The sequence below is a fragment of the Phocoena sinus genome, chromosome 19 (assembly GCF_008692025.1).
Source record: "Phocoena sinus isolate mPhoSin1 chromosome 19, mPhoSin1.pri, whole genome shotgun sequence".
NCBI classification, from domain to species: Eukaryota; Metazoa; Chordata; class Mammalia; order Artiodactyla; family Phocoenidae; genus Phocoena; species Phocoena sinus.
This window is the reverse complement of record NC_045781.1, coordinates 1,267,103-1,283,061: the sequence shown is the minus strand read 5'-3', so window position 1 is coordinate 1,283,061 and position 15,959 is coordinate 1,267,103. Positions and strand designations below refer to the sequence as shown.

The window sequence follows — 15,959 nt, the reverse complement described above, 5'->3', positions numbered from 1 at the left end:
TTAGTTCCCCGACTAGGGATCAAACCTGGAGCTATGGCAGTGAAAGTGCCAAGTCCTAACTACTGGACTGCCAGGGAATTCCCAATAAACTGCACTGCTCTTCAACTCTATGTAGCTCAAAGCTTCAGAGATAATTTTGTAGGCTTCAGTATGTGCAATCAAGGAACAATTAAAAAACAGTTAAGCCAAGATCATGACAGCGGAAATGGATGATATCTGTCAGGATGCCAAGTAGGAAGTAGATGATGTGGTATTCTGCCTGTTTCCCACACAAAATAATTCTTTCCTGCATGAGTACATCTCAGTGTTTCTGTTGAAACCCCAGCAAGTCCAACTATTTTTTCCATATATTTCTAACTCAATTTCCTGAAATAGATACTGCTATGGTCTCAGTGTTTGTTTTCCCCTCAATTTTTATGTTCAAAACTTTATGCCTAATGTCATGATATTAGGACATAGGATACTTGGTAGGTGGTTAGGTCAGAAGGGCTCTACCCTCATGAAAGGAACTGTGCCCTTATAAAAGAGGGCCCGGAAAGTTCACTGCTTTTACAATGTGAGGACATGGCAAGAAAAAGGAGGCTTTCTATGAAACAGGAAGTGGGCTCTCACCAGACACTGAATCCATGGGAAACTTGAGTTTGGACTTCCAGCCTCCAGAGCTATGAGAAATAAATGCCTGTTGATTATAAGCCACCCAGTATATGATGTTTTCTTACAGCAGTTCGAATGGACTAAAACAGATAAAATTAATTTTAAAATATGAGACTTATCTGGTACTTCCCTGGCAGTCGAGTGCTTAAGATTCAGCACTCCCAATGTGGGGGGTATGGGCTCGATCCCTGGGAGGGAAACTAAGATCCTGCTTGCTGCATGGCGCAGCCAAATAAATAAATAAATAATAAAATAAAATAAGATGGACTTCCCTGGTGGTCCAGTGGGTACTCCGTGCTCCCAATGCAGGGTGCCTGGGTTCGAACCCTGGTCGGGGAACTAGATCCCCCATGCATGCCACAACTAAGAGTTCCCATGCCACAACTAAGAGTCCACAAGCTGCAACTAACAGCCCACATGCCACAACTAAAAAAGATCTCGCATGCCACAACTAAACATGCCACAACGAGGATCCCACGCACTGCAACTAAGACAGGGCACAGCCTAAATAAATAAATAAACATTTTTTAAAATAATAAAATAAAATAAGAGACTTATCTGAAAAGAATAGCCACTTACTAAATGCTTTTTCCTACTAGGAGAGTGGCTACCACAATCACAGTCTTAGCATGTGTGCAACAGGGGCACCTTATCCCTGAGATAAACGTCTCATTATTGTTTGAGCATGATGTTAGTGGTCCAAATAATTATCCTGAAAAATTGCTAAATAGAGTTGAGGGATCAAGCTCTTGCCTCCCTGATCTTTACAAACTGTATTTTGAGGTAACTGAACGGAAGATTATGGAAAAACTCTTCTTTACAGAGGATTTCTAGCTAATAAATGCAGAAATAGCAGTAGAAGTAGGTGGAATGTTTCAACAGCTTATAAAATAATCAACGACATCAGTGCATGCTGATACAATAGATAAAATAGATAAAAATACAATAGATAAAAGATGCATGGAAACTTGGTACCTGGAGAGAAACGCTAATAACATTAGAAACCAAACACAAAAGAGAGACACCCAGACATCAGAACAGGCTTATGTGATACTGTCACAATTTCTTAACATTGTGTGTGGAGTATTATGGCCAAAGGATGAATCTGAATTTCAAACTTGTTTGGATGGCAAGACTATTCACTGAAATTGGGAATGAATTTCTGTTATTCATGATGAGTTCATGGTGTGTTTGAGACATTCAAGTGGACGCTTTGGATTGAGGAGGTGGATGGGCATTCGGAACAGAATTAGGATCTGAGTTAGGGCTGGACACAGACACTTACCAGCTGGCTGAGCAGAATGAAGGATGTTTTGAAAACAAGAAATATGAAAATATTTTTCTTCTTATTTAAGAATTTACTGTATATCTACACTAACTTTAGAGCAATGGGAAAGCGTAGAGAATGTAGATATTTACAAACCCTAATAATGTCAATTTATTTCCTGTAAAGTTGCCAAAGGCATGTAAGGGGGAAAGGATAATATATTGAACAAATTTGCCGGAAAAATTATATGGTGGGGCTTATGTTAAAAATAAATTTAGGGGGCTTCCCTGGTGGAGCAGTGGTTGAGAGTCCGCCTGCCGATGCAGGGGACCCGGGTTCCTGCCCCGGTCCGGGAGGATCCCACATGCTGCGGGGCGGCTGGGCCCATGAGCCACGGCTGCTGAGCCTGCGTGTCCGGAGCCTGTGCTCCGCAACGGGAGAGGCCACAACAGTGAGAGGCCCGCGTACCGAAAAAATAAATAAATAAACAAATAAATAAATAAATTTAGGGACTTCCCTGGTGGTACAGTGGTTAAGAATCTGCGTGCCAATACAGGGGACACGGGTTCGATCCCTGGTCCGGGAACATCCTACATGCTGTGGCGCCACTAAGCCTGTGAGCCGCAACTACAGACTCTGCGTGCCTAGAGCCCACGAGCCACAACTACTGAAGCCTGTGAGCCACAACTACTGAGCCCACATGCTGCAACTACTAAAGCCCATGTGCCCAGAGTCCGTGCTCCGCAACAAGGGAAGCCACCGCAACGAGAAGCCCGTGCACCGCAACAGAGTAGACCCCGCTCCCTGCAACTAGAGAAAGTCTGCGCGCAGCAACGAAGACCCAGTGCAGCCAAATATAGTAAATCAATAAAATAAATAAATTAAAAAAAGAAAAAGAATGTTGCCTTCAGTAGCTCCCTGGTGGGCCAGTGGTTAGGACTCCGCCGTGGGCCTGGGTTCAATCCCTATGTGGGGAACTAAGATCATGCAAGCCGGCAGTGGGGCCAAAAAAAAAAAGAATATTGCCTTCTCAGGTTTTAAATCTTCCTCTTTTTAATTTGTAGAACTTAAAAAAAAAATAGTACTTATTGAATTTATTATTTATATATTAACTCTTTTAAAATTATAGGTAGCTCAATATCTTCTTAAAGGGTTTTTTTCTTGTTTCAATTTTAATTTTTTTTTAAATAAAAGAAGCCTGCAAAAAAAAAAAAAAAAAAGAAGCCTGCTATTATCATATAGTTTGTGCATATGCTGTGAAAATTTTTATATTTGCTTTGAGAACTCCTGCAAGGCATGACAAATTAATAGTGTTGTAGAATGTGAAATAAAATGGAATCACTGATGTCAAGGGGTTTTAACGTGGAGCTGGGAGGCTATTAATTAGTGGACATCCTGCACCTCCCCACCTGGTGAAACCATGAACTTTTGATCTGAGCCAACCTGCAAATATTCCAAGGACTCTGCAATAACACTTGCAACTTGTCACACTAATGGACTATTACTTCCCTCTAGTGATAGTCTTAGTACACAATCCTGTTCAACCAAGACTAGCTTCTGTCTCCAATTCCAATTAAAATTCTGTAATACAAAACTCTCTTTGCATTTAAAATCCCCTGTATTTTACTCCCTAGCAGGATACCTTTTGGGTTCCTACTTGAATGCGTGTCCCGAATTGCAATTCTGTGATCCCAAGTAAATATGTTGTGCTTGATTACTGCCTCTCAGGTTTACTGAGGTGGACAGTATCAACGATAGACTAATGTTATCCAACTTTATGTAGTTATTATTTTAGACAATAATGAAGCACACCGAGATATTTTGTTGCATATAATTCCCTTTTTCATTCCAAAATCTTATTGAATTGATTTTTCTTACTTGAAAACTCTTCCAAGATTTTCATAAAGAAACAAAAACAACAAATAAGGACTGTGGCTTGTCTCAGTCTTTTCACAACTGGAATGCATTTTTTTTCTACTCCTATATAAAGTTTTATGCTGAGAAATACGAGCTAAAGCAGAATTTTATAAATGTTATGGATACAGGCTTTGCTGGGTCTAATTTTATGTGTTTTATTTATTTATTTATTTTTAATTTGAAATATAGTCGATTTACAAGGTTCCCTTAATTTCAGGTGCTGTAAATACATTTTTTTCCTGGCCGCGCCATGCACCTTGGGGGATCTTATTTCCCTGACTAGGGATCGAACCCGCCCCCACTGCAGTAGAAGCCCGGAGTCTTACCCACTGTGCCGCCAGGGAAATCCCTTGACGCGTTTTTAATTTGTCCTTCCCGCACCTACTTGGCCCATTAATGCCCAAACAGGTTGGGGGTGGGTCTAGTCCACACCGCACTCGGTGGCTTGAGGGGAACTACATTACCTAGAAGACTGTGCGCGGATCGGCTTGTTCTCCGCACCAATGAAGGCCCCAAACAGAGGTTCTTCCGGGATTGTGAAATACAAGGGGACGGAACTTCCGGTGTCTTTCTGTTGGCGGCGGTTTGGGGTGTTTGCAGCGTTTGCAGGACCCAAAGCTCTAGATCACTAGGCGCAGCCCAGGTAACGGAAACTGGAAAAAGCTCGAGGGGACGCCGTCCACACTCCGCGGGAGTGAGCGGGATGCGGAACCTGCTTCCGGAATATTCGGGCCACGTTACCACCATTATCCCGCCGCGCTCAACGGGTCCTACGGCAACCAGCGCGCTACAAGACCCGACCTGTAAGGTCGGATCTTAACAAACGGCACCGAGAAACAGAGGAAAGCTTCAAGTGAGCTTTATTAGGGAGCGCTCCCGGGCGAGGTTCACTGGTCCGAGAGAAAGGGGTCAGAGAAGTCGCGCCCAGTACTGGATGAGGGGGATTTTTATTGGAGTAAAAGCAGAAGGCGGCTTGCAAGGGGAGGGGGTGGTTTGCTATACAGGGTAATTCCTTATTTGGTGAGGATACAGCAGGGCCAGGTGTTGGTTGGTCTGTTGTGGGGCGTAAGCCCATTTTCCCTTCCCGTCAGCCCCATTGTTTTCTGGGCAGGAAGTTAGAGTCTCTTGTTGATTCCCAGAACAGGTGAGGTCGTTATGTCCCAATGCCTCTCCTACCTCATACTGGTCGATGTTTACTCTTACCCCCCGGGCCTCCTTTCACCCGGGCCAAGGGACCTTACACGACCCAGGTGATTGTTGGGTCCCCCAGATCCTGACCCGAATCCTCAAGCCTCCAATGAGGGTCTCCTGTTCAGGGCACTGCGGTTCAGGCGCCTGTCTCCAGAACTTTAGGTGTGCGTGTGTGGTGGCCCTATTTCTGACAGGCCGTGTGGAGAGTGTTAAAGGCTGGGGCCTTGGCACGTGCAAATCCTTGGAGAGTCACAAGAGCCGGGAACTTTCTGGAAACCTGGGGTTGGAGTCCCTTCGTCAGAGACGTGGCATTATGGAGGGGTCATATGAGCCCTTCTGGGCCAACCGTCGGCATTCTGGAAGTCATGGAGGGTTGTGAATAAATCAGGAAGACACACTGAGTTAGTTTTAAAGTATTTCAGAGGCTGCTCAGGGGAGAACAGACTGGGAAGGGGGAGCTGAGGGTGGAGGCAGGGGAGACCTGGGAGAGCCTAGTGCATTCCACTCCAGAGAGTAAGTTGGTTTCTGGACCAGAGTGGTGCCTATGGAAGTTATTGACCTGAAACAAATAGCCTCCTGGCTATTTCTTCTGCAAAGATGAGTTTTTTTCGGGATCATCAGGGAATTGCAATTGAGATGTGCGGCCATGATGAACTAACACTTTTATAGAGATTAAAGAAGGAAGTTAGAAGGGCTATAGTCACCAAAGAGTCCATGGCTTTTCGTTGCCTGAGTCCTTTCCAGGAGAGAAGAGTCGTCTTCTTCCTTTTGGATACTATTATTGTCTCAGGTCAGTGAGGGCTCCCCCTTCTGGTGTGCCAACTCTAACTGAGGTTTCTGTTTATTAATTTTTTACAAAGGAATACAAATAATAAGGTTCATAATAAATCTGCAAGATAATTGGCAATGAATGTTGTTCTAAGCAAAAGGACAGAGTAAAGGACAATAAAGTTTTTCTTTTGGCTGAGAATCTGGAAGACATGTCAGGGAGAGATTAAAATTGGATTTGGGAGGGAGTTCCCTGGTGGTCCAGTGGTTAGCACTTGGTGCTTTCACTGCTGTGGCTCTGGGTTCAACCCCTGGTGGGGGAACTAAGTAAGATCCTGCAAGTCGTGTGGGGCAGCCAAAAAAAAAGTAAGGAGTTAACAGTCGGGGCCAATTTGTGACACAGGGTCTGCTGGAGTCCCTAATCTGGAATTGGGGGAGGAGGTCGCGAGCTCAGCAATGTCCATGTGGTGACAGCCTAAGTCCTGGACTCTGGCCATGTCTGGACTCAAATTTAGGAGGGAAAGTCTTGTCACTTTTCTGTGCAAGGAGACCTCAGATGAAAGTAGAGAGACCTGGGGCTGGAGGGCAGGGCAAACTGGGTGGGACTTTCTGAGGCTGCCTGAAGATGAGAGGGTCCTGTGGTTCCAGGGCTTTCTGGGGAAGCAAGGGTATAAGGAGTAAGGAGCCTTGCCTGAGATGGAGATGGAGGAGTTTTGAGATTGTATAGATTCACTGTTCTGAACACTCAGCCGACTGCCCACTCCTTGTGAAGTCAGAAAAAGGTCAGCCATGCTGGTGGAGCAGCCCAGGCCCAGTCAAGGGCACACGTGCCTCAGCTCTCCCAGGAAACTACAAGGTTAAAAATGTATAGATTTAGCAAGTTAATCTTGTGTAAGCAAGTAATAACTGCTTAAAATGAGAATATATATCTGTGTTATAATAATATATATATGTTTAGGTTTTGTCTTGAGTTCTTCACATAGAGCTCTGAACCCCTTAGAATTGTCTGGGAATTAGGACTGTTTTTTGTTATTCACAACTAGCCCTTTTTATCACGTGGAAGTTTATTATAATGAAGTGACATAGGGTGGATTCTCCAGATACCCTCAGGATGGGACTGCTCTCTAGAAAAAACAAGTGATTAGAAGTTTCAACTCCCAGACCTACCCGGCAACTCCTAAGGATCTGAGGGGAGCTGGAGATTAGGTATAAAAACTGCTGAACAGTGAAGTTCAAGGTTCCTTCAGATTGGTGAACGCATTGAAATGGTGGAAGTGCTGGGAGGGTGGCATGTACTGAAAGGGCCTGGAAACCCCCTGATGCCCTCTACCTCCCCCACCCTGACGTAGACGTCACTTCCATTTGACTGTTCCTAAACTGTATACATTACAGTAAACCAGAAAATGTAAGAGAAGTGTTTTCCTAACTTCACGGGTCATTTCAGCAAATTATCAAAACCGAGGAGGGGTTTATGGGAAACCCTGAATTTGTAGCTAAGTGGGACAGAGTCCTGGTAGCCTGGGGACCAGGGATCGGAACTGGCTTCTCAAAAGAGGGCAGTTTATGGGCCTGATGCCTTAAACCAGTGGATTCTATTACTAATTTCAGGTAGTGTAATAATAGGAATGAATTGTAGGGCATCAGGGTGGTGTCATAAAATTAGATAATTGGTGGTTGAAAAAAGATACTTTGTCTCAGAAAGCCTTGAAAGACATGTAAGAAAAACCTAATTTTCAAAAACATTTATAGAAATCTTAATCCTGTGTTCTGTAAATAGCTGAATCTTAGCATGGGAGAGGTAATAATGCATTTGGTATGTACACATTATGAGATAGACATCCTAAGTTTTGCCGTTTTCATGAAGACACTGAGACTCAACGAGGGTGGGTGGGGTTTTTTTGCCACGCCCCACGGCATGTGGGATCTTAGTTCCCCAACCAGGGATGGCACCCGGGCTCCCTGCAGTGGAAGATTGAAGTCTTAAAAGCTGGACTGCCAGGGAAGTCCCAAGGACGTTGAGTCTTTGTCTAAGGCTATCGAGTTGTCAAGCTATAGCTCTGAAGAGTGAGGATCTGAGGTCAGAGGTCAGCCTCAGATGACTCATGTCCAGGAAAAGGAAGGGAAGAAACAGCTCAGCCTTTACATCCTCACCATAATCACCTTTATCTCAGATACTCCCTCTTTTCACAGGTTCCCATGGTAGCAGCAGCATTTATGGTCCCTGGACAGGTAAGTGGAAGAAGCCCCTGTACCTACCCACATGTCATCCCTACCCCTGGTCCTGACACACAGATATAGGAGACAGTGTTGTCCTGGGATTATGGGCCATTAGGTCTGGGCCCTGGCATCATCTCAGGCACAGGACCATTAATCAAAGCCAGAAGTTGTACGGAGGTGTTCCCATGTGTCCAGTGGAGAAGGTCAAGTGGTGACATGTCCTTGGGCACAGCCTGGAGATGAGACTGAGAGGGGAGTGTTCAGGGAACTGCAGGACCCATGACTTGGGCTGATAAAGACTGAAGTCATGAGTCATTCCTGGGATGGGAGCCTGACGGGCTGGGCCTCTCCTGAAGGGGCGGGTCCATGCCATGTTGGCCACAGAGGAGGGAAGTGATCTGACGCTGGGTCTGAAGAGGCTGCTCTGCCTGCCGAGAGGAAGAAGACGGTGGTGGTGGTGGGGGGGGTGCGAAGGAGCCAGGGGTCCAGTGGAAGGCACAGTCCTGGTGAATGTCGATTGTGGCTAGATCCTGGCAATGGCTCTGTAGCAGGAGAGGAGGTGAGTTTCTCAATCTCGTTTGTGGTACACCTGATTTTCTGCTGTACAGGATGAGAGAGAGTAGTCTGACATGACCCCAGGATGTTTGCCTCTAAGTGATGGTGGGGACACCATGTCTGAGACAGGAAGTCAAAAGTAGGAGTAATGGACAGAAGGACTCTCCAGAGTTCCGCGTCCCCATGCTGAGTCTAAGATATTGCCGGGGTGTCTCACAGGAGGTGTCAACTTGGCCATTGGAAACATACCTGGAGTTCAGGGAAGGTGGGGTTCAGGATTGAAGATACCCCTTAGCAGGTGGATGGCATGTGGACCATGTCAGATTCCAGGCCCTCAGGTCATGTGTGCATGCCATGAAAGTTGTAGGGTGGGGAGGGTGTTCTCCGTGGACTGGCTCACCTCTGTGGGCACGGGGACAGGGGTGGCTGTCATCACTAAGATAGATGAGGCAGTGCAGTGACCATGAGTGTGTGGGGGGCGCAAGTGGCCTCAGGGGAAGTCCTTGTCGTGGCACAGGATTCGAAAGGGTGGATAAGGTATGGATTCAGAGCAAAGCAGGAATGGAGGTCAGATGACAGGTAAGGCCTGGGACATTGTTTCCCCTCCACAGGTTCAAAGTTTTGTGATGACTGTGGTTGGAACCTGAAGAGTGTGAGACTGGACGACAGACCAGCTGAGGGCAGATGAGTGCAGCTGGGACAGGGTCCTGGGCTGGGCTGGGGGGTGGGGGGCGGGGCTTGGAATGAGAGGAGCAGAGAGAGGAAGGGGTGAGTGCTGCGGGGTCAGCACGTGGGACACTGTGGAGGACTAGGTCTCTGGGCATCTGACCCCGCACAATGTCTGGGTGCTGACGTGGGAAAAGGGATCAAGGCCTTGTGGGGGTATGGAAAGCAGTGCTGGGACCACCTGTAGTAGCGGGTCCTGCAGAGGCCTGGGGAAGCACTGAGTGCTGGGTGGCACAAGGGGAACATGATGAGGTGCCAAAGGCCTGGGGCCGAGGTGGTGGCATGGCGTGGGGTGGGGGTCACGGTCGGGCACGTGAGGGGGTTGTGACCCTGCAGGGCTGGGCAATGGAGAGGGAGGGAGTGTGAGCATGGACTCAGGGCCCTTGTCCCCAGGCTTTACTCCAGGGGGCTGAGCACAAGTGTCATTTTGTGTGGTGTGATCTGTGTGATCTTAGGAGAGTCAACTCTGAGGAGAGTGGCTGGGGGTCTGTGTGGCAGCCTCAGAGCGTCTTGTGAGACTGCTTGTCTCCCTCTCTGTTTTAACTGAATGACGTAACACTAGCAGGTTCCTGTGGCATCAGGGCCTGGTGTGTCCTCTGAGCTGGGTCACTGGGGTGGACGACCATGACCTGGGGTCCTGGTTGCAGAGGCTGCTGTGAACTCACTTGTCCCCCTCATGACAGGGCCATGTGGTCTTTGAGGATGTGGCTGTGTCCTTCTCCCAGGAGGAGTGGGGTCTCCTTAACGATGCTCAGAGACTCCTGTACTGTGACGTGATGCTGGAGAACCTGTCACTTATAGCCTCCCTGGGTAAGGACCCCTGTTCCCACACCGTTGCCCCATATGGGACTCTGCCCTTCTTTTTGCATGGCTCACTCCATCCTTCCGAGCCTGGACCTTGGACGTTGCTTACTTCCCCGATTTCCTGGCACTTGAGCTGCGTTCCCCCACTCTGTGTGTGTTCAGCCCTGTACCATAGGCTCTGAAGCCTTTGACAGAAGCCTTTGGTCTCAGAGGCTTGAAGCCTGTCCAGCTGATGCCACTTAGCTTTGCCACTGCTAGGTGTGTTGACTGTTCAGATGTGTGCAAGATCCGTGTCACACGTTCTAACCCTTTTTTTTGCACTGCCTGTGTCAGGAATTACAGACACTTACATGGTCAGCATTTGTGGTCAACCCTAGATTATTTTTGCAAGACTCCTTAAGGTTCTTCTAGTGATACATTTTTTTTCCTGAAATCTGTCATTGGTTGGTTCATTCTGGGCCAGTGTCTTTCTCCTAATGGCCCTATTTTCCTCTGAGGAGTTTGATCTGGTAGGGCTCATAGTCACCCAGCCTGAGCTGAGAGGTGGAGGCAACCCTGGGTGCCTGACGAGGTAGGCCCCTCTCTAGTCATAGGACGAGGGTTAATTGCATCCTGAGCCTGGTGAGCAGGAGCTGTAGGAAGGCATGATATCATTGATGAGTTCTAATCCTACAGGGAAATATCCTTTGCTCTCTCCTCTTTCAGCGTCAAGACTCATCATGCTCATACTTCATTTCTTTCTTCCACTTCTCCCCATTTTGACACTTTGCCCACTTTTCATTTCTACTGTGATTTCTGACTCCTGTTTTCCACCTTAGTGTCCTCCAAAACTCTCCTTTCCCCCTGTCTGCACTGTTCTCCAATTTGATGTCTTTTGTATATTGTATATGCATATCCTTAATGTATCATGAGAGGTACATGTTTACTTACATTGTCTTTGAACACTGATAGTCAGGTGTAATTGCATTTTCCTGGATTGAGACACGCATTCTACAGAGCTGACCCTTGTCACCACCAGAAAGTCCTGCTGAAAGCCATCTGCCTAGGAGTGGGTTGTTCTAGCCTCTCCTCCCGGCATGGCGCCACATCCTGGTATCCTGTGTTCTTGTGGGTTTGAGACATTTCCTGTTCTGTGACCATCAGAGACCTAGCATTGTACAGTATCCCCTTCTACCACTTGACCCTTCCTCCCTTGTTTTAATAACAAACCCATGGGCTTATACCTACATGTGTCATGCACAGATTTGTAGTAGACTCCTGTACCACCAACGTCTCCATACAGTTTATCAGCATTTTTGTGCTTTCAGGGTGTTGGTGTGCAGTAGGTACTGAGGAGGCTGCTTCTGAACAATGTGTTTCTGTACAACTAGTGACACAAGACAGGAATCCAAATCCAGACCCATCTATCCTGAAGACTCTTACTTCGGATACGGGTGCGCTGGTAGAGAAATATATTTTGTACCTGGCTGAGCACCAAGGAGTGCATTCTGGGCTGAAACCATCCTTTTCTGGGGCCTGTGGGAAAATGTTCACTTCTCACCTACAACATCACCAGAAGCAGCCCAGTGGAGAGAAACACCTCAGAAGCGAGGAATATGGAGCCTTGCTTATGACGACCTGCAAAGTCTTTTTACCCGACAATATGTTCACATGTGGAGAGGTTGAGAAAGCATTCCTAAGCAGCTTGGGCTTTCCCTATCACCAGCCGTCCCACGATGGAGAGCACCCAGGTAGAAGCAGGCAGAGCAAGGAGGTCTCTCACCCTGGGCAAGGGCATTATGAGTGCAATGAATGTGGCAAAGCCTTCAGTAAGAAGTATAAATTCATGGAGCACCTGAGAGTTCACACTGGTGAAAAACCTTATGAGTGCAGTGACTGCGGGAAGTTCTTTAGACTCACCTCCAGTCTTACTTACCATAGGAAGGTTCACACAGGAAAAAGGCTTCATGAGTGCCCTAATTGTGGGAAAGTGTTTGCCCACAAACATAAACTTGTTGAGCACCAGAGAATCCACACTGGAGAAAGACCCTATGAGTGTAATCAATGTGGGAAAGATTTCCTTCAAAAGGATACACTTGTTAGGCACCAAAAAGTCCACACTGGAGAAAATCCTCATAAGAGCAGTGAATGTGGGAAGCCCTTCCTTTACAAAAAAAATCTTGTGCATCAGAGGATCCATATTGGAGAAAAGCCATATGGGTGTAGCAAATGTGGGAAGTCATTCGTCTTCAGAAAAAGGCTTCTTGATCACCAGCGAATCCACACCGGAGAAAAGCCTTATATGTGCAGTGAATGTGGAAAAGCCTATGTCTACAAAGGAAGTCTTGTTGTGCATAAGAGAAGTCATACTGGAGAAAAGGCTTATGGGTGTAAATGTGGGAAGTTCTTTACAAGCAGCTCTGCCCTCAGTAAACACCAAAATGTTCACACTGCAGAAAGGCCTTACGAGTGCAGTGAATGTGGGAAAGCTTTCAAGGTCAAAATTAAACTTGTTGAGCACCAGAGAATCCACACTGGAGAAAAACCCTATGAGTGTAATCAGTGTGGGAAAGCCTTCAAGCTCAAGTATTCACTTGTTCGGCACCAAACAGTCCACACTGGAGAAAAGCCTTTTAATTGCAATGAATGTGGCAAGCCTTTCAGTTACAAAACAAGTCTTCTTGAGCACCAGAGAATCCACACTGGAGAAAGGCCTCACACATGCAATAAATGTGGGGAAGGCTTTGTCTACAGAAGAAGTCTTGTTGTCCACCAGAGAATCCACACTGGAGAAAGGCCTTATATGTGCAGTGAATGTGGAGAAGCCTTTGTCTATAGAAGAGGTCTTATTGCCCACCAGGGAATCCATACTAGAGGAAAACCTTGAGTGTAGTTCTTTGCAGGCAGCTCCAGGCTCATAAAAAACAAGAAAGTTCACACTGGAGAAATGCCCTCCAGACTTAAGCTTTCCTTCACTTGAGTTAATATCTAGCAGCATACAGAGTAGGTGTCATAGAGTAAGTGAAAATTTAACTTACGTGGAGCCAAACTTTCGTAGACTGGTAGTATCCTGTTACAGTCTTACTAGAAGCACCAGAACGTGAGTTCCTGTTCTTTACATTCTTATCAACACTTGGTATGGTCAGGCTTTCTAACTTCAGTGATGTAAGAGGTGTATAGTGGTATCTAGTGATTTTAACTAGTATTTCCCTATTGACATGATGTTGAGTGGTTTTTCATGTGATAATTTCATTCATAGTTCTTTGAAATTTCTGTTTATATGATTTGTCATCTTAATTACTGAGTTTTGACATTTCTTCATGGATTATTGATTAAGGTTCTCTAATGGAAATATCTGACATTATTTTCATCCAGAATTGGTCTTCTCATTTCAGTAGCTTTTCCAGAGAAAAAGTTTTCAGCTTTAATGGAGTCTTACTTGTGCATTTATTCTTTTACTGCTTATGCTTTTGGTGTTCTTTCAATAAATGAAAAATGTTTCCCAAATTTAAAGACAGAAGTTTTTCTATGTTTCCTTCTGAAACTTTAAAGTTTAGTTTTTTTTAATTGATGTAAATGATTTATATTTAGTTCATTTTTAGAAGTTCTTTTTTTTTTTTTTTTTTTTGCTGTATGTGGGCCTCTCACTGTTGTGGCCTCTCCCGTTGCGGAGCACAGGCTCTGGACGCGCAGGCTCAACAGCCATGGCTCACGGGCCCAGGCGCTCCACGGCATGTGGGATCTTCCCAGACTGGGGCATGAACCCGTGTCCCCTGCATCAGCAGGCAGACTCTCAACCACTGCGCCACCAGGGAAGCCCTAGAAGTTCTTTTTAAAATATGGATACCCAGTTGCTGCAGTGATACTGATTTAAATACCTTCTCCACTGAATTGCTTTTGTATCCTCATTGAAGGTCAATCATATGTATATGTTTATTTCTGAACTTTATCTTCTGTTGCATTTATCTACTTTATTTATGCCAATCCTTTCATGTGTTGAATAATTTGTTGTTATAATATGCCTTGAAATCAAGGTCATGTACACCTTGGACTTTCTTTTTCAAAGTTGTTATGGCCATTCTTAGTCCTTTGCCTTTCCATGTGAATTTTAGAATCCACTTGTGAATTTGAACATCCCAAAAACCAACTAGGATTTTGACTGGAATCGCATTTAATCTTTAATTTAGAAAGGCATACTGAATGTCCCAATTCATAAACATGATACATCTTCTTTTATTTAGATCTTAGATTAATTTTTGTTAGCAATGTTTTTTAGTTTTCTGTTTATAAGTCTCGTATAACTTAAACATCTGCAGGTATTTTCTACATAGAATGATATTGTGAATGGAAACTTTAAAAAAAATTTTCAATTTCTGAATTTTTCATAGCTATTACAGTTAGAGAGATATTAAACTAAGGATAGAAGCAATCCTTCTTGATCTTATAAACATCTACAAAGAGTTATTAGAGGGACTTCCCTGGTGGTGCAGTGGTTTAGAATCCACCTGCCCTGGTCCGAGGAGATCCCATGTGCTGCGAAGCAACTAAACCCGTGTACTACAACTACTGAGCCTGCACTCTAGAGCCCATGAGCCACAACTACTGAGCCCATGTGCCACAACTACTGAATCCTGCATGCCTAGAGCCCGTGCTCTGCAACAAGAGAAGCCACCACGATGAGCAGGCCAAGCACCACAACGAAGAGTAACTTCCACTTGCTGCAACTAGAGGAAGCCTGCATGCAGCAATGAAGACCCAACACAGCCAAAATTAAAAATAAATAAATTTATTTTAAAGAGCTATTAGAAATACTATACCTTTGGTTGATTATTAAAATATTCATATTAGAATAAAAGGAGGACAGCTGCTTATTGTTCTGGAGCAGGCCCAGACAAGGGGCACTCCCTGGTGAGTGCCTTGGAAGGGTGGCTGGGTTGGAGCAGCCCTGGCAGGGAACAGTTTATTGGGGTTTTCTTTTTTGTTTTTTTGTTTTTAATGTATTTGGCTACATTGGCTCTTAGTTGTGGCAAGCAGGATATTCACTGCAGCATGTGGGATCTTTTCATTGCGGTGCATGGGCTCTTAGTTGCACAGGCTTCTCTAGTTGTGGCCCATGGGCTCCAGAGTGTGTGGTCTCAGTAGTTGAGGTGCATGGGCTTAGTTGCCCTGCAGCATGTGGGATCTTAGTTCCCTGACTAGGAATTTGACCTGCGTCCTTTGCATTGGAAGGTGGCTTCTTAACCACCGGACCACCAGGGCATTCCTTTTATTGACGATTTCTTTTCTCTTTCTTTTTAAAATTAATTTATTAAATTTATTTTTGGCTGCGCTGGGTCTTGTGGCTGTGCGTGGCCTTTTCTCTAGTTGCAGCGAGCAGGGGCTACTCTTTGTTGTGGTGGCTTTTCTTGTTGCAGAGCACACACAGGCTTTAGACATGAGGGCTTTGGTAGTTGCAGCACGTGGGCCCTAGAGCACATGGGTTTCAGTAGTTGCAGGGTGTGGGCTCAGTAGTTGTGGCACATGGGCTTAGTTGCTCCACCACATGTGGGATCTTCCCGGACCAGGGATCGAACCTGTGTCCCCTGCATTGGCAGGCAGATTCTTAACCACTGGACCACCAGGGAAGTCCTATTGGCGTTTTCTTAAGCAGTACTTTAGGGAAAATTTATCCCACATTTAACACTTACAGAAAAAAATGTGTCAAATCAAGGAACTCAGATTCCACCTTCAGAAACTAGGAAAAGAAAAGAGAAATCCAGAGAAAGCAGAAGAAATTAATATCAAATCAAATATGAATGCCCTACAACAACTGAGCCTGTGCTGTAGGGCCTGCATGTTGCAACTTCTGAAGCCCATGCACCTAGAGCCCATGCTCCAAAAC

General features: G+C 45.5%; 1 protein-coding gene across 1 annotated transcript; it reads left to right on the top strand.

Moving 5' to 3' along the window:
* The first annotated feature begins 4,394 nt into the window (after nucleotides 1–4,394).
* LOC116743524 (zinc finger protein OZF-like) lies at nucleotides 4,395–13,677 on the top strand. The gene is made up of 4 exons (XM_032612045.1): nucleotides 4,395–4,481; nucleotides 7,988–8,026; nucleotides 9,979–10,105; nucleotides 11,407–13,677. Exons 2-4 carry the CDS (start codon nucleotides 7,994–7,996, stop codon nucleotides 12,963–12,965), a joined length of 1,719 nt encoding a protein of 572 aa, XP_032467936.1. The 5' UTR covers nucleotides 4,395–4,481; nucleotides 7,988–7,993; the 3' UTR covers nucleotides 12,966–13,677.
* Nucleotides 13,678–15,959: the final 2,282 nt, after the last annotated feature.

What these genes read in the sequence shown, in the direction of transcription:
- LOC116743524 (XM_032612045.1), top strand. Translation starts at nt 7,994, where the DNA reads ATGGTAGCAGCAGCATTTATGGTCCCTGGACAG. An exon ending in CATTTATGGTCCCTGGACAG is followed by an intron (nt 8,027 to 9,978) that starts GTAAGTGGAAGA and finishes CCCTCATGACAG; the next exon opens with GGCCATGTGGTCTTTGAGGA. An exon ending in GTCACTTATAGCCTCCCTGG is followed by an intron (nt 10,106 to 11,406) that starts GTAAGGACCCCT and finishes TTGTGCTTTCAG; the next exon opens with GGTGTTGGTGTGCAGTAGGT.